At 39.8% G+C, this 22,170-nt stretch overlaps 1 protein-coding gene across 6 annotated transcripts in view; it reads left to right on the top strand.

Annotated features, from left to right (window-relative positions):
• TTC39C (tetratricopeptide repeat domain 39C) overlaps window positions 1–20,174 on the top strand; it is a 48,833-nt gene extending 28,659 nt beyond the window's left edge. For all 6 annotated transcript variants that reach the window (XM_058177796.1, XM_058177800.1, XM_058177797.1 and 3 more), the window contains 7 exons: window positions 561–668; window positions 4,653–4,762; window positions 8,543–8,666; window positions 9,668–9,765; window positions 12,094–12,198; window positions 13,788–13,826; window positions 14,101–20,174. In XM_058177796.1, the coding sequence (XP_058033779.1) occupies window positions 561–668; window positions 4,653–4,762; window positions 8,543–8,666; window positions 9,668–9,765; window positions 12,094–12,198; window positions 13,788–13,826; window positions 14,101–14,190 (674 nt within the window). In that variant the 3' untranslated portion in view covers window positions 14,191–20,174. The remainder of the gene's footprint in view (window positions 1–560; window positions 669–4,652; window positions 4,763–8,542; window positions 8,667–9,667; window positions 9,766–12,093; window positions 12,199–13,787; window positions 13,827–14,100) is intronic.
• The last annotated feature ends 1,996 nt before the right edge of the window (window positions 20,175–22,170 follow it).

The following is a 22,170-nucleotide window of genomic DNA, read 5'->3' as shown; positions in this document are numbered from 1 at the left end:
GACTTTGTATATAATATACAAATGGATGAAGACTATTGCTTAAGCCGCCCTGAGTCTTCGGAGAAGGGCGGGATATAAATTCAAATTTAAAAAAAATCCAATATAACAACGAACAGTATATAAATATAAAATGGCAACCAGGCAAACAAGAAAACGACTACATATCGCACTCAGTACCTAGGGAAAGAGCCAGATTTCAATGGCTTTCCTCAAGCCAAGAAGATTAGGGGCCTGTGATAATGGAGGGGAGTGGGAGTGGGAATTGTTGCAGAGAACAGGGGAAACCTCAGAAAAGGCAGACTTTCTAGGTCTCTTAAGATGACAAGATTTTAAAAAGGAACCTGGAGCATGCCCTTTCTTTTGGTCCCTCAAGAAACTCAGTCTTGTGCCACATAGGACTTTAAAGGTAATACCTAGCACTTTGAATTGCATTCAGAAGCCTATTGGGAGCCAGCTTACAGAATATATTTTGCTTTTTTAAAAATTATCTTCTTTTGTTATGAATAATATATAGGACGTACATAATTTTTGTGTTCAACAATTTTGATTGTCCCTTTTAGGCTGGTGTAGCATGATAGAAATGAACTTCAAGGATGCTTTCGAATCATTTGAACGTCTTAAAAATGAATCAAGATGGTCACAGTGTTATTATGCCTACTTAACAGCAGGGAAGTATTGTTATATGATTCAGAAGTATGTGCAATTGGGGTGGAAATAATAGTGTTTGTTCTTTGGTGTCAACATATTTTATTAAGAAAATTACTCACAAAAATAAATAAAATAGTTACAAAAATATACAGGTAGTCCTTGATTTGATGCCCATAAGGTCCGCGGGGGGGGCTGCGGACCATATGGGCATTTCGGAGACTTGGTTGGGCACTGAAGGGGGGGTTCCCCTGGTAGAGATGTGCCCACTGGGTTTCCGGGCATTTCATCAGCCGAGGGCCCAAGGTAGGGGTGGAGGGGTGGCGGTTATTATTAAAGAGAGTCTAGAGCTGTACCTCAGATAGCCGGTTGTGAATCCCTTTACGTGAAGTGGGGGCGTAGGATGCAGGTGGGCTTGTTGATCACGTACCTGGCTCCTTGCTGCGTGACAACAGCTCTGCCCGAGTTGCTTGAGGTGATAGCCGGGATGGCAGTTGATACTCCTAGGCTTATGGTCATGGGGGATTTCAACTTGCCATCGGCCGGTGTGTCGTCAACGGCAGCTCGGGAGTTCATGGCCTCCATGACAGCCATGGACCTGACCCAACTAGTTGACGGCCCCACCCACGTTGGGGGAAGCACACTGGATCTGATTTTTGTCTCTGGACAGTGGTTGAATGATCTGGAAGTAGAACTAGCCATTGAACCTTTGTCATGGTCAGATCATTCTCTCCTTCGTCTGGGTTTTCGGACCGCCGCTCAACACCACAGGGAGATGGGGCCAATGCGTTGGTTCCGTCCCAGGCAACTGATGGACCCGGAGAGGTTCCTGACGGAGCTTGGGCCGTTCCCTGGTGATCTGGCCCACGGCTCGGCCGAGGAGCTTGTCGCAACCTGGGAACAGGCCGCGGTGGGTGCTTTGGACCGTGTTGTGCCTTTGCGGCCTCTGACCCGGCGTAGGTCTCAACCGGCTCCCTGGTTTTCCAGGAGCTGAGGGAGATGAAACGCCGGAAAAGACGCCTAGAGAGTGCTTGGAGGTCCAGCCGTTCTGAAGCTGACCGAACACTAGTTAGGTCTTATATTCAGACCTACCTAGTGGCATTGAGGGAGACCAAGTGGGCCTATGTTTCTACCCTCATTGCGTCGGCAGATAACCGCCCGGCCTCCCTGTTTAGGGTGACTCGCTCTCTCCTTCATCAGGAAGGACGCGATGATCCCTTACAGGGTTGTGCTGAGGATTTTAGCAGGTATCTGTACGATAAAATCGCTCAGCTCCAGGACGGTTTGGACCAAAATTGGGTAGTTTCAGGCGAGGTGACAGAGGCTAGTCTTGTTGAGACCATCTGGGAGGAGTTTGATCCTGTGGCTCCTGAGGACATGGACAGGTTGCTGGGGCGGCTGAATGCTACCACATGTTTATTGGACCCGTGTCCCTCCTGGTTGGTGCTGGCCACCTGGGAGGTTACACGAGGATGGCTCCAGGGAATTGTAAACACTTCCTTGGGGGAGGGTGTTGTTCCCACCACCTTGAAAGAGGCGGTGGTGAGGCCCCTCCTCAAGAAGCCCTCCCTGGACCCAGCTGTTTTGGGAAATTACCGTCCAGTCTCCAACCTTCGCTTTGTGGCGAAGGTTGTTGAGAGTGTGGTGGTATATCAGTTACCCCAGTACCTGGATGAATCTGTCTATCTAGACCCATTCCAGTCCGGTTTCCGACCTGGGTACAGCACGGAGACAGCTTTGGTCACGTTGGTGGATGACCTCTGGAGGGCTCGGGACAGGGGTTATTCCTCTGCCCTGGTCCTCCTAGCTCTCTCAGCAGCTTTTGATACCATCGACCATGGTATCCTGCTTGCAGCGGTTGGGGAGTTTGGGAGTGGGAGGCACCGTTTTTCGGTGGTTCTCATCCTATCTCTCCGACCAATCGCAGACGGTGTTGGCAGGGGGGCAGAGATCGACCGCAAGATGCCTCCTGTGTGGGGTGCCACAGGGGTCGGTTCTCTCGCCTCTCCTGTTCAACATCTACATGAAGCTGCTGGGTGAGGTCATCAGTGGTTTTGGGGTGAGTTATCAACTGTACGTGGATGACACCCAGCTGTACATTTCCACCCCTGACAACCCCAATGAAGCTGTCGAAGTGTTGTCTCGGTGGTTGGAGGCCGTGCGGGTCTGGATGGGGAGAAACAGGCTCAAGCTCAACCCCTCCAAGACTAAGTGGCTGTGGATGCCGGCATCCCGGTACAGTCAGCTGCAACCGCTGCTGACTGTTGGGGGCGAATCATTGGCCCCAATGGAGAGGGTGCGCAATTTGGGGGTTCTCCTGGATGGACGGTTGTCTTTTGAAGATCATTTGGCGACCGTCTCCAGGAGAGCTTTTTACCAGGTACGCCTGGTTCGCCAGTTGCGCCCCTTTCTAGACCGGGATTCCCTATGCACGGTCACTCATGCCCTCGTCACTTCTCGCCTGGACTACTGCAATGCTCTCTACATGGGGCTCCCCTTGAGGAGCACCCGGAGGCTCCAGTTGGTCCAGAATGCAGCTGCGCGGGTGATAGAGGGAGCCACTCATGGCTCTCATATAATACCTATCCTGCGCAGGCTGCACTGGCTGCCTATGGTCTTCCGGGTGCACTTCAAGGTGTTGGTTACCACCTTTAAAGCGCTCCATGGCTTAGGACCGGAATATCTTCGGGACCTCCTTCTGTTACCACATGCCTCCCACTGACTGGTGCGCTTCCATAGAGAGGGTCTCCTCAGGGTGCCATCAGCCAAACAGTGTCGGCTGGCGACCCCCAGGGGGAGGGCCTTCTCTGTGGGGGCACCTACCCTCTGGAATGAGCTTCCCCCAGGACTTCGACAACTTCCTGACCTCCGGACCTTTCGCCGCGAGCTGAAGACGTATTTATTCTTCCGAGCAGGATTGGCATAAAATGGGTTTTTAAGTTGGATTTTAAATGGGGTTTTATATCATATTATGTATTTTTATAATTTATTTATAGGCCATATCGAATAAGTTTTTTAAATAATGATTTTTATTGTATTGTATTGTACTGTATTTAATTGGCTGTTCACCGCCCTGAGTCCTTCGGGAGAAGGGCGGTATAAAAAATTTAAATATTATTATTATATTATTATTATTATTTATTGGGACCAAATTCCCATTGCTAAGCAAGATAGTTGTTAGGTGAGTCACACCCAATTTTACAACCTTTTTTGTCATGATTGTTAAGCAAAATACTTTAGATGTTAAATGACATGCAGTTAAGTAAGTCCAGCTTCTCCCATTGGCTTTGCTTGTCAGATGCTAGATGGGAAGGTCACATGGCAATCAAATGACCCTGGGATGCTGCAACTGTTGAAAATACATGACAGTTGCCAGGCACCCAAATTTTGATCAGGTTACTATGGGGATATTGCAATGGTAAGTGTGAGGACCAGTTATAAGCCACTTAAAATTTTCAGTGCTGTTGTAACTTGAAATGGTCACTAAACAAATGATTGTAAATTAAGGACTACCTGAATTGGGTGCATTTCTGTCTTGTCACTTATACCGAGTTTTTGAACATATTCTTGCATTATTTATTGGTAGGTCTATATCTACTTAATCAACAGGTAACCCTGGGTGCCTAATATTAAATGTAGTAATGATAGAAAGCACCTAAAAGCAAACAAACATGTAAATGGAGCAAAACCCAACAAATAGCAATTGTCTCACCAAAAAAATTGTGAATCCATCACATCCTATATTTCCATATACTTTATATTTGTTTTTATAAGATCTTAAAGTATCTTAGTTGCTATTCAAAAAGCAACACGGAATCTGCCTGCAGATTTGCAGCTTAACAGACATGATTCAGAAAGGAAGGGAAAAGGAAAGTCAACAAATTAAGGATCAATGATTCATAAAATTTTCTACATGTTTAATGAGCAGAATGTAGAATGTGGGATTCTCAGTGAGGAGACAGGACTTTTTGTTTTAAATTAATGAAAGGAATTGCTTTTTATTACAGTGTGTCAAGGAGCTACTGGTGAGGTGAACGGTGCACAGACTGTTTTCAAGGAAGTCCAGAAGCTTTTCAAAAGAAAAAACAACCAAATTGAACAATTCTCAGTCAAAAAGGTCAGGTGAACGTAAATTGGACTGAATTAGTTCATGGGTGGGCAATCTGCAACCATAGGATCACCTTTAAACCTCAAATTTCCTCTCTTTTTTATGATCCTCAAAATCACCTCTAACTGTGCTGCTAAACATCAGAAATATAAGTCCCTGGAAAATGATAGGAAAGTCTCTCAGGTAGAAGAAATGCAATTAAAAAAAACAATTTGCATCAGTTACATCTTCTGTCTTGATTCAATTAAAGTTGGGTGCAGTTACAGGCAATAACCTAACTGTAGTTAAGGTACGAGAACCAGCTCTATTTGCAACAGGTGATTTTTTGGAAGCAGGAATAAGATGTTGAGTGACGTCAAAGATGTAACAGATGAGATGGTGTACATTTTTGTATAGGGATCTGACTACAGTGTATAAATCATGTTCTGTTAACAATGTTCTTAGATACATTACTTCAAAAAGCACCGTGGAGGAAAGTAATGCTCATACCTATTTCATGCTAGCTTGTGCCAGCCAAGGCAAGAATTATGGGAAATAGTATTTAGACTTATATATTGCTTTACAGTGCTCTTGAAGCGGTTTGCAGAGTCAGCCTATTGCCCCCAATAGTCAGGGTCCTCATTTTATCGACTTCAGAAGGATGGAAGGCTGAGTCAACCTTGAACCTGGTGAGATTTGAACTGCCAAATTGCAGGCAGCCGGCAGTCAGCAGAAGTAGCCTGCAGTACTGCACTCTAAACACTGCACCACTGTGGCTCATATAGGTGTTCTCTTGTTCTTTGTCTTTTAACATTGTTGCCGATAATAGTGTGAAGGAAACTGATTTTGCTGGCTTAAGAGGGTTTTTTTTAAAGAGAGAAATTATTGTGGAATTTCTCTAGCAAAAGAATGAGCTTGGAATTTCAGACTGCTTCTATTCAATCCTGTGTGAGCACTGGAGAAGGGCCTGGGTGGAATGAATTGCTTGGCAGGAATACAATCAGCACATACACAGCAGTAACTAGAGGTTTTGGGTTATTGCAGTGTTCTTTTTCCTATGGAGGAAAGATATCTCTGTCTCATCCAAATTGTCATTCAAAATAAAATGTGCCAGATGGTTTAATTAGGATTATAAACAATGCAGTTATTTCATTTAACATTCAGTAATAAGCAATTGATGGTAATCTATCCAGGAATAATTAAGACCACTTGTGGTGAATTTTGGCAAAATGTACATTTATTCAGTATTTCTGACAGGATTTTATGCTATGATTTGTAATAACTGATAATATCTTAAACTATCAAAGGGAAAAATTACACTTCAAGCTACACTTAAGGAAATAATAACTTTTAAAAATATTTATAGGTTGTAACCCTACTTATTTGATCATTACTTTTGGTTAATAAGGGTAGTTTGTACTTTCATGTGTACATTTAAAATTGCCTCCTCCAAAAATAAAAATAAAAACATTATTTGGAGCCAAGGCGTCTAAGTTCAAACTGAATGTCAAGAGATCAAACAGACCTCTTTCTCTGAGTTCCAGTCCTTAGTTATACAACAATTAAAAGCTGAATTGTTATTCTTTCAATCTCTCTATCGATCTGTTTCAGGGCCAGCACAAAGCCGTCTCTATTCTTATGACCTTTACTACTGTGTAAAAAGAAAAAAGAAAAAAGATCAGGAATAGCACTCTTAGGTTCCTATCCTAGGCTGACTGGAGCCCTGAAAATTGAGTCATGGGCTCTACATTCTGGGATTGGAGGCTAAAACATATGAAAAATGGTTACGGGAATTGAGTATATCTAGTTTAATGAAAGGAAGGACCAGGGGTGGCATGATAGCAGTATTCCAATATCTAAGGGGCTGCCACAAAGACGAGAGGGTCAGACTAGTATCCAAAGCACCTGAAGGCAGAACAAGAAGCAATGGATGGAAACTAATCAAGGAGAGAACCAGCCTAGAAATAAGGAAAAACATCCTGCCAGTTATTTATTTATTTATTTATTATTTAAATTTTTATACCGCCCTTCTCCCGAAGGACTCAGGGCGGTTCACAGCCAGATAAAAAATACACAATAATACAATATAAATACGATTAAAATACAATTAAAAAACTTATTAAATTGGCCAAGATTAAAAATTTAAGATAAAAACCCATTAAAAACCCATAAATTTAAAAACTAACCCAGTCCAGCGCAGATAAATAAGTGAGTTTTAAGCTCGCAACGAAAGGTTCGGAGGTCCGGAAGTTGACGGAGTCCTGGGGGGAGTTCGTTCCAGAGGGCGGGAGCCCCCACAGAGAAGGCCCTTCCCCTGGGCGCCGCCAGACGACACTGTCGCGCCGACGGCACCCTGAGGAGTCCCTCTCTGTGAGAGCGCACGGGTCGGTGAGAGGTATTCGGTAGCAGCAGGCGGTCCCGTAAGTAACCCGGCCCTATGCCATGGAGCGCTTTAAAGACGTTCACCAACACCTTGAAGCGCACCCGGAAGGCCACAGGTAGCCAGTGCAGCCTGCGCAGGATAGGTGTCACGCGGGAGCCCCGAGGGGCTCCCTCTATCACCCGCGCAGCTGCATTCTGGACTAACTGAAGCCTCCGGATGCCCTTCAAGGGGAGCCCCATGTAGAGAGCATTGCAGTAATCCAGACGAGACGTCACAAGGGCGTGAGTGACTGTGCACAAGGCATCCCAGTCTAGAAAGGGGCGCAACTGGCGCACCAGGCGAACCTGGTGGAAAGCTCTCCTGGAGACGGCCGTCAAATGGTCTTCAAAAGACAGCCATTCATCCAGGAGAACGCCCAAGTTGCGCACCCTCTCCATCGGGGCCAATGACTCGCTCCCAACAGTCAGCCGTGGACTCAGCTGACTGTACCGGGATGCCGGCATCCACAGCCACTCTGTCTTGGAGGGATTGAGCTTGAGCCTGTTTCTCCCCATCCAGACCCGTACGGCTTCCAAACACCGGGACAGCACTTCGATAGCTTCATTGGGGTGGCCCGGTGTGGAAAAGTACAGCTGGGTGTCGTCAGCGTACAGCTGGTACCTCACACCGAAGCCACTGATGATCTCACCCAGCGGCTTCATATAGATGTTGAACAGAAGGGGCGAGAGAATCGACCCCTGTGGCACCCCACAAGTGAGGCGCCGCGGGGTCGACCTCTGCCCCCCCGGCAACACCGTCTGCGACCGGTCGGAGAGATAGGAGGAGAACCACCGATAAACGGTGCCCCTCACTCCCAATCCCTCCAACCGGCGCAGCAGGATACCATGGTTAGAACAATTAATCTGTCGAATGGTTTGCCTTCGGAAGTTTTTGGTGCTGCATCATGGGAGATTTTTATGAAGTGATTGGGCTACTACTTGTCTGAAATGGTATAGGGTCTCCTGCTTGAGCAAAGGGCTAGACTAGAAGACCAAGGTCCCTTCCAACTCTGTTATTCTATTCTGTTACATTCAATTCTGATATTTCAACATTCTAAAATAGCTGGTTCTTATGTTGAACTTCTAATGCTTTTCATGTTTTCCCAGCGTAACTATCTATCTATCTATCTATCTATCTATCTATCTATCTATCTATCTATCTATCTATCTATCTATCTATCTATCTATCTATCTATCCCTATCTATCTATCTATCTATCTATCTATCTATCTATCTATCTATCTATCTATCTATCTATCTATCTATCTATCTATCTATCTATCTAACATTATATTACACCAGGAAAACATGAAAATATATCCCCATGCTTAAAGGTACTTGCCCTCAATTTATTTGGAAAATAAAACCAATATCTGATCTGTTTTCCAGGCAGAGAGATTTAGAAAGCAAAAACCAACCAAACAACTTTGTGTATTGGCATCCATCGAGGTACTATACTTATGGAAAGCCCTTCCAAACTGTTCATTCACCAATCTACAGCACATGAGTCAAGGTATACATGTGAATTCTGATTTGCATACTTTTGCATACAGTCTTTCTTCTACAAGACAATAATTCTCGTCCCTTTTTTCAATTGCTGCTAGTAAGCAGCTTGTGTCACTTTGAAGCCAGAAGCTGATTTCCTGATCTTATTCCTGTACCTTGACCTGATTAATTCTAATGAATAAAATGTTAAGAAATAAGTGGATAATGTAGGTAGTCCTCAGATTATGACCATTCATTCAGTGACCATTCAAAGTTAAGAAGGCACTGAACAAGAGGATTAGAAGTTGCAGCCATTGCAGTTTCCCCATGGTCATGTGATCTCAATTTGGGCATTCAATAACTTGCAGTTAGAATGGTTGCAGCATTCTATGGTTACATGATTGCCATTTGCAACCTTTCCTGCCAGCTTCCCACAAGCAAAGTCATTGGGGAAGCTGGCAGGAAGTCACAAGGTGCTCCCACTCCTGCCACTTTTTCACCTGTTCTTCCATGCTGTATAGTGCCTTTCTGTTCTTCCCTCTAAAGTGCCTGTTTGCACCCACCCCAGCACCTGCTGGACCATCCACACTCCATTGCAATTGCCTGTGGCACTGCCCCCCCCCCCCAACACTGTAGCACCTGACCTACCCATAGCTCTTACTTTTCAGTAAGATTGCTTCCTGAATTTCCCCCTCTTCTCTTCAGTCCTCATTTTAAGATCCATATATAGGTAGTCCTTGACTTACGAGCACAATTGAGCCCAGAACTTACGTTGCTAAGTAAGAAATTTGTTAAATGAGTTTTGTCCCACTTTATGACTTTTCTTGCCACATTTGTTAAGTGAATCACTGCAGCTGTTAAATTAAAATTAAATTAAAAGCTTTTTTAAGCAACCTTTTAAATAGGTCTGCCTTTGTTTGAAGAATTTTGAATCTAGAGAATGGTGATTGTGGAATGGAAGAATAGCATCAATGTCAAATGTAAACTGTCATCATTGTCCTTTATTCCTGTCCTTTTCTCCTCCTCAAGCTTGCCAGGAAATTGAGGATTCAACGGTTGTTGGTTTGAAGAACTTGCTACTTGGTGCCATACATAAATGCTTAGGAAATGCTGAAGATGCTGTTCAGGTAATTGAGACTAGAGTGAAAATATGCTAGTATATTTGAGCTTATAAAAAAACTAATTATCAGTTAACAAGAAAACATACCAATAATGGTAATAAAACAAATGAAAATTTTAGTATGAGAATATGTAGAGCCAAATATAGAGTACCTTCATCTTATAGGCCAAATTCAGGCTGCCAGATCATAACCCATCCCATAGAATTCTTACACTTTTTGTCTTTGTTTTTTTCCCATTTACTCTTTCTCTCTCTTTTGTTTTGCTTGCAGTAAATTCTAATTAATCCCAATTGTCAGCTTTGGAAGCCATACTAGGCCGAAGGCTTCCATGCGCTGCCACAATTCTCCTCTGTGGGAAAGGAGGGGAGGAGGGTGGTAGTGCAAGGGATGGTTAGACATAATAACATTTTCTGCTGGTCAAGGTCAGGCTGGGTTCGCATCTGGAGAAGGAGTGGCTGGAGTGATGCTTCGACATGGGATGGTTGAGGATCAGAGCATGTGACCGGCAGAGAGGTCATGAGGGTGGAGATTTTGGGGTTTGTATTACTGAGGGAGGAACCAGAATCCCCAGTTTCGGTTTTCCTCCAAATATGCCAGCTTACCTATGCTAGTAAAAGAACTTTGAAAGATGTTGGTTTCGGAGTCTTTTCTGCAGGAGGGTTTTCTGGAACGCTGACACCAATATTACTAAACTATTTTTTCTCTTTAAAACTTTCTGTCTTCCTTATGACCTTCCTTATGACCTTGCCTTCATCCATTCCCAATTCATTCAGAGTCTTTTAGTTTTCTATTGCATCCTTGTCTGCTACTTCTATCATCAGTAATTTTCAGTTATGCATCACTGCTAGGCTGGTGATGCTGTAGCAGTATTGATCTGATGTTTACAGACTATGGAAGCCTAGATGGGATGAAACAGGCTGAAGATGAATCCCAACAAGTCTGATTTGCTGTTTATTCAATGATCACCAATCTCTCTGTTTTATCTGATGACATCTTTAGATTAGGTACCATAGTAGTCCCCTTGAAAGAGCAGAACTATGACATAGATATCTTCTTAAATTTATGACAGTTGCTAGATAGGCTGTGTAGAAATTGTCAGCTTCAGATGTTGAATTAGTTGTGGCCCTATGTAGAATGAAAAGATCTGGTTGTATAACTGCTGCTCTCATCTGTATTCAGACAGACTACTGCAGTACATGCCACATGGGGTTACCTTTCAAGGTTATTCAATTGCATTAGTGTAGAATGCATCTGCTCGCATGCTGGCAAGGGAGAGCTGCCCCAGCCATGTAACATCTGTACTACAGGTACTGCATTGGCTTTCAGTAAGTTTCCAAACAGAGCCCAAAATGTTAGTTTTAATTTTCAATGCTCTGGCACTGATGATGTTACTTCGCTTGGGTAATGAAACTCTAAAAGAAAATAGCCAAGCTCAGAAAGCACCAAGGACTCCTCACTTTAATGCTGTAAATGGCTTGGCTCGAAACAGTGTAAGTCTGCCTTCTCCTGGTGAAATTGGTCATTGGGTGGGGGAGACGACTTGAATACAGGATATGGGGTTAGTTGAGGTTCATTGGTGAGGTTTATCATTGGTGGTTCCAACCTTGTTAAATAACATTTGCCCAGAAAGGAAATTGGCACCAAACCTTGCTGTTTTTCATAAAGCAGTGAAGATTGAACTATTTTACAATCCTTATGAGGATTGTTTTCACTTGAGATAAAGAGAATGCCTGTATGATTGCATTGTATTATCATTTATTATTTGGACCGTGGGTTTTTAAAATGATTTTATTGTAATTTGTTTGCTTGCTCTATTGTAAACCAGGATGAGATTGGAGTTGCCGGTGAGACTTACGGTGATCTACAATATTTCTCTTTCTCTCTTATGTACATATTCTTTCTCATTCAATTGCAGTTAATAGCATTACATAAAACCAAAGATTAATGGCCACTGAATTTGTTTCCTAATGTGTGAAGTCAACACAATGTGTTTAGTCAATTTTTTATTAATTGTTTGAAATCCAGGAGAATTTTAGAAATACTTTTAACAGTTTTTTTTTTTAAGAAAGAATGACATTTATTGATAGTGACTGCAGATATTGTGTGTATGTGTCAAGTCTTTTCTATCCAGCAAGTTTTACCACTGTCACCTACTATTTATCCATAGCCACTAGCAATTATTTCCCCGTCTGGTTTTGATTTGTTTCATTTATCAGTTTGAAATGATAATTGGCAAATGAAGAGATTTTATGACTGGACTAATAAAAGTTTCTGAGTCGAGTACAAAAAAATCATTTTGTTCTTAGAAACAATGGGATAATTTTTCTTTTGCAGTTCTTTCAAAGAGCCCTTAAAGATGAAATCTGTCGCCAGAACAACCTGTATGTTCAACCGTATGCTTGCTATGAACTTGGCTGTCTTTTATTAGAAAACCCTCAGGTAATTGTGTGTGTTGGGGGGTTATCTGAGAATATATTTTTATTCCAACCCTTTTTTCTGCAGTTGAAATGATAATTGGTATGTTCGACTGGATTGATAGTCTCTGTTCTTCAGAATTGGGGAACTTGTGCCCATCCAGGTGTTGGTACATTTTGATTCCCAAAATCATGCCATGCTGCCTGGAGCCGCTGAGAAGTATAATTCAATAACACAAGTAGTCCTCAGTTTAAGACTAAAATTGAGCCCAAAATTTATGCTCTTGAGTGAAAAATTTGTTAAGTAAGTTTTACCCCATTTTACAACTTTTCTTGCCACAATTCACAGTTGTTAAGTGAATCACTACAGTTGTTAAATGGATCTGGTTTCCCCATTGATTTTGCTTGTCAGAAGGTCACAAAAGGGGATTACATGACCCTGGGACATTGCAACTGTCATAAATGCGAGTCAGTTGTCAAGCATCCAAATGTAAATCACGTGACCATGGGGTTGCTACAACGGCCATAAGTGTGAAAAATGGTCATAACTCACTTTTTTCAGTGCCATTGTAACTTTGAACAGTCACTAAATGAACTGTTGTAAGTTAAGAACTACCTGTACTTGGAGTGCCCCAGGTTTATTTGCACCTTTCTTATATAAGAGTGGTTTGTTGTTGCTTTTTGTCCTCTCTCTCTCCCTTTTTTTTCTTTTGCTTGTTCTACCTCACTTTTAAATTATTGTAAGCATGGGCAGCTACAAATGTAGGTAGGATTCTTCCTCTTGCTGTCATGTTTAGGAGGAATAAAGGAATGAAGTTAACAAGGCTGAAGTAGAGGAAGTCAAGAATTGCAGCCTGGGTAAGAAGAACCAGTGTGAGTAAGGGCTACCCTAGACTAGCATGACTCTTCTCTTACAATTCCCACATGGAACACCTAAGAGAAAACACCCTTCTCTTTTAAGGCTTTTAAGAAAAGAGTAGCAGATAATAACTGGAACTTATTTTTAAGACTACAAATACAGTCTGCATTTTATTTCAAGTAGCTGCATTCATTAGGAAACAGAACAAATTAGTTATCTCCAGTATTTTCTAAAATACTTTCTTGAGGTCATTTATGTGATTATTCTTTTTTTTTTTCTGGGAGTAGTTAGTGTTGAAATGAAAATGAATAATTTTTAGTATTTTTAAAAGTGTTCTGAATGATACATGTTATTATTTATTAGATTTTTTTTAAAAAAACCCACCTTTATTTTTTTATGTAACTTAAGGCATTCTACTTCCTCTTCTCTCCCCCCCCCACAGCAACAGCCCTGTGAAGTGGGTTGGGCTGAGAGAGAGTGATTGGCTCAGTCTCATCCAACTGGCTTTTACGCCTAAAGCAGGACTAGAATCCACAGACTCCTGGTTTCTAAGTCAACACTTTAACCACTATACTAAACTGACTCTCTGTTACTCACTAAAGGAACAAGTCAGATTTCTGTAGCTAGTATTTTCCTAATTTTATTATACTTTTATTTCCTATTTCAAGCTAAACATTGTGGTGTTATTATTATTGTTTTCTGTTTTTGGAAGATGACATCAAAATTTCTAAAACGATATTTGCTTCTTCCTACAGTCTGTCCCAAGAGGTAAAGTGTTACTGCTTCAGGCAAAGGTAATATTCAGAATGGTTTTAAGTATTTTCTTTGCTGTATACTGGGAGTCTCTTTTTCCTTGCAGTATATGAATGAAACAGACTTATTAATTAGAGTGAAAGAAAAAAAAACATATATTCTTTTGTCTTTACTATTGTATTTGCCTTGGGGAATTAGAAAACATGTTTAACTTCCAAAAACATATAGTTAAAACAATACATATCTTGTACATTCCTTTAAGTTGTGCCTTTTTACTGCTGTGGGTTTAATTTTTACCTTTATTTTCTATTACAGGAAGAATTCACAGGGTATGATTTTGAGAACAGGTTGCATGTTCGCATCCACGCAGCATTAGCCTCTCTGCGAGAAGTGGTCCCCCAGTGATGAAGAGAAAGGCTCCCATCTTTTCTTTTTCGACTTTTGCACTCTAAGGACAAAGCTGTCAGAAAGATCAGCTTTCCTCTAGAAAACCTTCCTGTACAAGAGATGTTTTCCTGAAGATGCAAAGCTGGTGATGGAAAAATGTTAACAATCTCAACAATTAAGAACTCAGCCAAAAAGGTTAAATGACCTTAGGCACAAACAACTGGTGATTTCTCATGCATATGTCCTTTTTAAATTAGGGGAAGCTAGACATTGTGTTCAAGCCCAGCCACACAGACAGGAGATGGTGCTGGAGAATTCCTTTGAATATTAAAATCCTTTAGTTCCAATGCTTAGAGATGTCTTTTTTGTTGTTTCTTTTGTCAAGCTGGAGATCATAGCCTATGGTTGTATAAATGAACCAACAATGAGCACACTTCGATTTTCTGTATCAATATTGGCTTGATTTCTGTTATTTTCCCATTTCTGAATAGCTTATCCATTCTTTTATAGAAAGGAACCCTTTTCATGGAAACAATACTATAAAGTTGTTTCAGTATGGTATAGAAATGAATAGTTATATTCAAAAGCCAACTGATGTGGAGCTGGAAATTTGCCTGCTGCATTTACAGCACAACAAACTTACTCACTTTTCTTGGTCATTCAGATATATGTAAATAATGAAATCTGCTCCCATATTTATTTTAAATTATGAGAATATATTTAGAAGCTTTATTTTTTAGCCAAATGTTTATTTTTTAAATCCTTAAGCGTTGTGTTAAACATTTGATACCTATTTAAATGGTAGTGTGGATAACTGGTTGTCAACAAGGGATTTGTGGATCACTCATGTTGCTAAAATGTAGGTTAAATATGAAAAACTTGCCTTCTGGCATTTTAAACCTATAGTATCCCTTCTTCTGGTTTTAGAATTTTAAAAAGAATATAACACAGTAGAATTTTATTCAATTTTCTGACTTTTAAAGTAGTCACACATTATTTTAGTGTGTATGTATTTTTAAGGCAAATATTGGTTTTTAAAAAACAATTTTTAGCATAATAGCTTTTCCTATATACTGTGAAGCTTTTTTTTTATGGCATTAAAGCCTTATTTTCAATTTCTGAAATTTCTCTTTCACAACTCTGGATTCTCACCTGATCTGCTAAATGCTTTATCTTGTTTGTAGTTCACTTGAACAAACAAGCTCCAAAGAGCATTAAGAGAAAAAAAAATTACAGTTACATTCACAAGGGCTTCCCTGTTCACTTTCCACATTGGGTAATGCTGTCATGAGCACACACAGGATAGTTCCTGTTCCTGTGTGATGAACTCAGTGTTTGGATCATCAATTGTGAATTGGAACCAAATGACCCTGTACATCATGTAACTGCTAAATTGCATAGCCTGTTTCTTGCTACTCTGCTCAAAAGTACTTAGCGGCTACTAAATCTGTTGTGCTCTTTTTAAAAAAATACTATATTCTGTGAACAATTAACTTAAACTTGATTGTCAAATGTTCTTGATTCTATTGCATTGGTGATATTTTGTTCTAAATATTCAGTTACCTGTTTTGTATTTCAGTTTACAGACATTGGTATTTGTAGTCACATTTCAGTGGAAACAAGGTATGATTGTCCATACAATTTGCCCTTTACAAACCAGGAATTATCAGAGAGACTGTGTTCTTCAGTATGGTGCCCATTCCATATCATCATCATAAAAATTACATCAGAGCTGCTATTTCTTGGTCTGATTGTAATCCTGATTCTGGCCTTCTCTGTAGCATCTCCAGACTTTTGGGACCTGCTCCCTATTAAGAAAGGAGGATTAATGTAATTTGCAGCCTTTAATAAGGCTTTTATACTCAACTGCCTTGTCCCTAACTATTTTAATAATGGCAATTTATATTTTTATTTGTTTCAGTATTTTTACTCCAGCATTTTGAAATGACTCTAATTGGTTCACAATCATAAAATATCCAAACAAAAAAAGGATAATTAAATACTGTATAAATTCTAAACCAGTTGTATAATTCTAAACTAGTTAAGTAAATCATTAGAATGAAAAAAACAGATAGGAAATTTTAACAGGTATAACTTTTGTCTTGCAAATAAAGACATCCAAGCAAGCATTTTAAATCCAAAATATCTTGCAAAATCGTCTTCATTAACTTTCTTAAAGATAACAATGCTCCAGGATACTGTGATCTACAGATTTCTGTGGAGACGTTACTTCACAACAATGGCAACCATTGAGATAGACTGTTTCTAGGATCATCCACATCATCTCCTGAGACAAATATGTGGAATGGATAGTTGCCAAGCAAAGCGTTTAGAGGCCAGAAACAGCAATTTGAATTATCTTTTGAAATTAATTTGAAACAATACAGTACCTGCAAAATTGAACTTACGTGGCTAAAGTAGCTTTCACTTGTCAGCAGTTTTCTAGTAGTTTTCAGGGTAGCCCCAAATAAAGTGCACTGCTATTATCTCATTTGAAGGCATGAGGGCACAAGCCACACATGTCAAAACCTTCTGCTCCAAAAAGGGTCTCAAGTGGTGCATCAGTCAAAGTGGAACAAAGGCCACGTCTTCTACCTATGGATCATATTGTGGCTATGAATTCAAAAATCATGAACCTACTTTTTAAAGTGGAATGCAGCCCTATCCACAGCCAATATAATAATCAACAAAGGACAAATAGTTTCTGGAATAGCAACACCTTACTCTTATTGGACTTAAGTGTCAGCTTGTTTAAATTGTCAATCCCATATAGACTAGGGGCACCATATGGGGATTACCAAGGCATCAATAGTTTGGCCTGAGATTGAGTTTACACTATAGAATATTAATGTATTGATGGTACCTCATCCAGAAATGATCTCTTCTACTGATTCCATAGAAATGCTAAACACTGAGCCAAGAATGGGATGAAGTAAATGATCAAGAGCTACCTGATCCTTAGCACTAATGACTGAAGCTACCCCTACAGAATGAAATGGAACGTACCCCAAATCCTAGCAGATGGTCCAGAAGAAAAGCATGGAGGGTATGAATGCTTTTGAGAGGTCTGTAGGATCAGGAGAGTTGAATTTTTCTGTCTGGATCTTAACAAAGATCATCTACCAGAGTGTCCTATACTGTTTTCATCTTCAGTAAAAGGGAAGATGAGTCTAGGTGGAAGTTATGTAATACAACATCACTTCCTCTCATCTCCCAGAATTGTTGATAAATGAATAGATAATCAAAGCAGAGCGAAAGGTTCCTCAGGAGAGCACATCCAGCATTCTTATCTCTCAGTTTCAAGCTTGACTAGTTCCATAGCAGAACTATCTATCAAAAATCCAGAAGCGGCTACTGAAAATGATACAGTGTTAAGTGTTCAGGTAGCCCATTCTAATCAGTCCTTAGCCTTTCAGATGTCACTCGTGCCAACAGGCAACATATTGACTGGGAAGTAATCTGATCATGATAAAAGACTATTGCAATATTCTTCATAACCTCAGCTATCTGCTCTGGGGTGAAGAAAAAGGGAACATATGGAACTAACATTCATCAATAGCAATCTGAGGCCAAAGCGTCTTTCAATCTGGCATCCTGATCTCAGGGAAAGGACATTGAAGAAAGAGAGACAGACCAAGTGGACAATCCCCCATCTCTAGAAACAGCTTCTCATTTCATAGTTCCCATTGCTCATTAATCTGGTAATTTGCCTCATCCTCACTCTCAGTGGGATCAAGGGCCTAGCACCACCATTGCTCTTTAGGATCTTCCTAACAAGAATTTCCTACCCCACCAACACCTGACATGAACCATCTGTCTGACTAATGACACTTCTGGATTATTCTTCTTCAGAATCCTCACATCTAACTACAAAATGAATCTTGCAACCCTGAAGAAACTTGAAGCTGCCAAGTACCAACAACAGTTCACTCTCCCTGCTTAACTCACCCAAAGTTTACTTGCCTCCAATAATTGCTTGTCCCAAAAGTTCCTTACTCAGATATAGCATATTCTAGTCAGAATGCTAAACATTCACCAGATTCTTGGACAGTCAAGTTTAATCATCATTTTAAATCTGGTTTTAGCAGCAGTCTTATCTACATATTTATGAGACCCAAGGGGCTTTTGAGTGCCCAAACCCAAAGCAACCCCAGCCATCCTGCGTTTGGAAATTTAGGTAGCTAAAATAAGAAAAAAATCATTGGACGACAAGAATATAGGATGGGAAGTCTGTGTAATTCTGAAAATAGTTTTGATCAGCTGCAATTTATAGATATATAATATCTCCGCATTTTTTCTGCAACAGTTTCTTATTGGTATAAGCAATTTTTTTCAACATGCAGTCTTTTACAAAACAAATTGCTAAATAGAAAGAGGCCCTCATTATAGGGTTATAACAAAATTTCCTAAATGACTTGTGATTACGTGCCAGCAAAGGTGTTTGCCGAGTATGGTGAAAATATTCAAAGTGGCAGCCATGGTGGTCTGATCAAAGATCCACTTGTTTTTATAGGTGCTGGCTGTGAATAAAAATGGGTGAAACTTTGACTGCAGCTTCATAGTTGCCCTTTTTGATTTTTTTTTTAAACCATACCCTGCAAATACCCCTGCATGCCAGGAAATGTGTGAACAAGATAAATTTGCAAAACTTGTATACTCTGATTTTGGACCCATTGGCTGGTTTCTTCAAAAACCACAGTTTTATAGAGCCAGTGTTATCTGGCCATGGATATGCTTCTGTCACCATGTATGTTCTGAGATGCATTAATCTTGCAAGCAAAATGGCTGTCTGGTATATAAACAGTAGCTTTCTGCTCCATCCATCCATGTATTCCCGCTCCTACTATTACTTTTCCCATATATACCTTCTAGAAGAAACCTCTTGTAAACATGAAAGGTATTTTTATATTAGATGATGCTGGTGATGAGAACAATCGTGACTGTATTTTATGTAATCTGAATGTTTTTATACTTTATAGCTCGGAGGCATGATCTAATGGCAATAATAGACTAAGCATCTCATAGGTTAATATATATTTTAAGAATTTTACCAAGGCAGATATATTTTTGTTGTTGATACTTTTTACTGCATCGGTGAATAACTTGAAGTTTTACATGTCACTTTAGATTGTTTGCTATAATATACTATAAGTCTCATTTATTTAAACATTTAAAAAAAATATTTCTGGTTAGTTAAATTAAAATTTGATATTTTCCTGTTTTAATGTCTTGAACCAGGATGAGTAACATGATTTTCTTCTGATGTTGTTGTCCTCCAACTCCCATCAGATGTAGCTAAGAAGGGTAATTGTGAGGGATAATGGGAGTTGCAGTTGAAAAAAAATTGGGAGGGCCACTCTGGCCTATAACCAGGAAGGTTTCTGATTTCAAGTTATTGCATGTTTTTCAGGGATTAAATATTTATGAAGGCGAATTCTTACTTATGGCACCAATTAATGTTGCACAGAAGAAGCATAGAATGTATCCTAATACTGTAATAATCCTTGTTTAAAGTAGCAGAAATGGCTCTTTTCAGAATAGAGGAAAAGCAGGGAGAATCTACGGAAAAAAATCTACTTTTCCTGATGCTTTTTTTCCCCACAGGAAACTATATGAGCATGGTAAAGACTCTTCTCCTAACATTGGTAAGAAAGCAGCAGGGAGAGAGGTTTGGAGTGAGGAAAATCTCTTTTTCTCTCCCTCTCCCTCCCTCCGTCCCTCCTTCCCTCTCTCTCTCTCTATCACACACACAAACACACACACACACACACACACACACACACACACTGATAACATATAAATCTCAATTCTTCAGGACACTGAGTAGACCCAAATCTCTGTTGAAATGGTAAACTTATGCCTAGCTGTGTAACTTGAATTCACATGTAGGGGATTTGTGAGACTGGATTATTCTTCTAGGTAGAAAATTATTTCACTATAGTTTCTAACAATAGGATTCTTCTTCCTAGTTTTTTATGTACAGCCAGGCACTAACTGATCATTTCCTTGAGAATTAAACCAAGCTTCTAGACCAGCTACCTGTCCATCATGTTATGGTTCTCTATGTTTAGTAGATATATTACGTATGCTATATTCCATAGAACTTACATATGATTATCACAGTACAAATACATGTGGTATCAATTCAGAATAGCTCATTTATTTAAATTGTTGGTTTTTTAAATATACAGTTATTACCTTTTTCCTGTAATCAACATTAAGAATGATATAGGAAATCCCAGCTACTTTAATATACACATGCTGTTTTCAGTTCTGCAATACACTTGGGTACTGGATACTCAGTTCAAAGTTTCAGATGTGATTTGGACAAGAGTATTTTATACTTTGTTTGCTTCCCATGCAGAATCTGTATTTTTTTAATGTAGTTTTTCTGTTTCAGTTTGGTGCAGACTTGGTTCTGCCATTTTCAATATTATATTTATTATTCTCTACATTTGTTCTTAAATAAAATCTGTAAGAACTTCTTCTGACTTAGCCTCTCCATTTTTAACTATATTGCCCAGAAATGTATTTTGCTTCCTGCATGTTAGTAGAACAGAAAAGCAGTTTGTTTCTTTCAAAATGAAAAGTTACCTTCATGCTCTACAACCATAAATAATAGGGAAAAGAGCTTTAAATGTTAATATTTCATAAGAAATATTATTTGGGGGCAAAAGGTATGTTGTATCTATTTATTTTATTTATTAAATATATAAGGACATCCACCTCCTGTAATACTAAAACAATTTAAAATAAGAAACACAAGGATCTGGAACTCTCTAGCAGAACCATATAATGTATCCCAGGAAAAGGCTGGGTTTTAAGGACTCTTTTAAATAAGGCCAGGGTATGGGCCAAACAGGTCAAACAAATCCTTGGAGAAATATTCCTGAGGACAGGTACTGCAACAGAGAAGATATACCTCCTGGATCCCACCAGTAACATTGTTTACATGATAGGATCTGGAACATGCCAACTCTTCTGGATAATAAGAATGGGCAGAAACTACAGATGGCAAATGATCCCTCAGATGACAGCTTCTATGTCATAAGAGAATTGGATGCAATTCATAAATCGTAGACTCTGATGCTTGAAGTATGTTTCTCTTCCTCTTTCAGAGTGGAAGTACAACAATAAAAATAGGGATTTGAGTGATGTAAGTTGCATCTACTGTATAATATAATATGGTCGATTACGTTGCTGGTTGGCTGCTGGTTTTATTTGACATTTGGAGGTATTTCTAATTAAGGGGTATATTAATGTGTTGAATGTTTGAAGATCTTGCCCTAAGTCTTATTTGTACTTGGGGCATATTGTATTGTGTAGCTGTTTGTCTTTATGGAATTAATAAATAGTTTTCTCTGTTTCAGCATTCCTATGGAATGTATGATTTGGCTTGCAGGAGTCACATATGCAACTTCTGTTTAGGATTTAATGTCGTATATGTTGAATATGAAAATCTGCGATGGAATTCTAAGGAAATTTAATGGCATATATGTAGAACCCATTCTGATTTGGAATTCACAGCTATAAGAATTCTCATCCGGGAATTCTCTACATGGACATCTCCATGTTTGCAGAATTCTGTTCAAGATTCTCATACTAAACACTAAAGAGACCTGTGTCCAGGAAAGACACAGACAAAGTGCTTTGGTATATCCCTTCCAGCTACTAAAAGCAGGAACAAGTTGGCATAATAGCCCTATGCCTTTCAAACTTCAAAAGCAGTTACTTGCATTTCAGTCTTCATGTCTTCATAATCAGTACCCAAGATGTTCATGTCTTCTTGCTAATATTATCAAATAGAATATTTTTCTACAGTAATTTTGGCAAATGAAAATTAACAGATACAAGTTATCTCTACAAACAGATCTATAATAATAGATGTAGAGGAAGAGTTGTATCATAGACTGATATTTACTGATGAATATAACATTTTAATCCAAAGCAAGTAAAATACCCGAAGTACTGCTCAGAGGGGTATTACTATTTTAATAT

Source organism: Ahaetulla prasina, chromosome 3 (assembly GCF_028640845.1).
Source record: "Ahaetulla prasina isolate Xishuangbanna chromosome 3, ASM2864084v1, whole genome shotgun sequence".
Lineage (NCBI taxonomy): Eukaryota > Metazoa > Chordata > Lepidosauria > Squamata > Colubridae > Ahaetulla > Ahaetulla prasina.
This window is presented reverse-complemented; position numbering and strand designations above follow the sequence as displayed.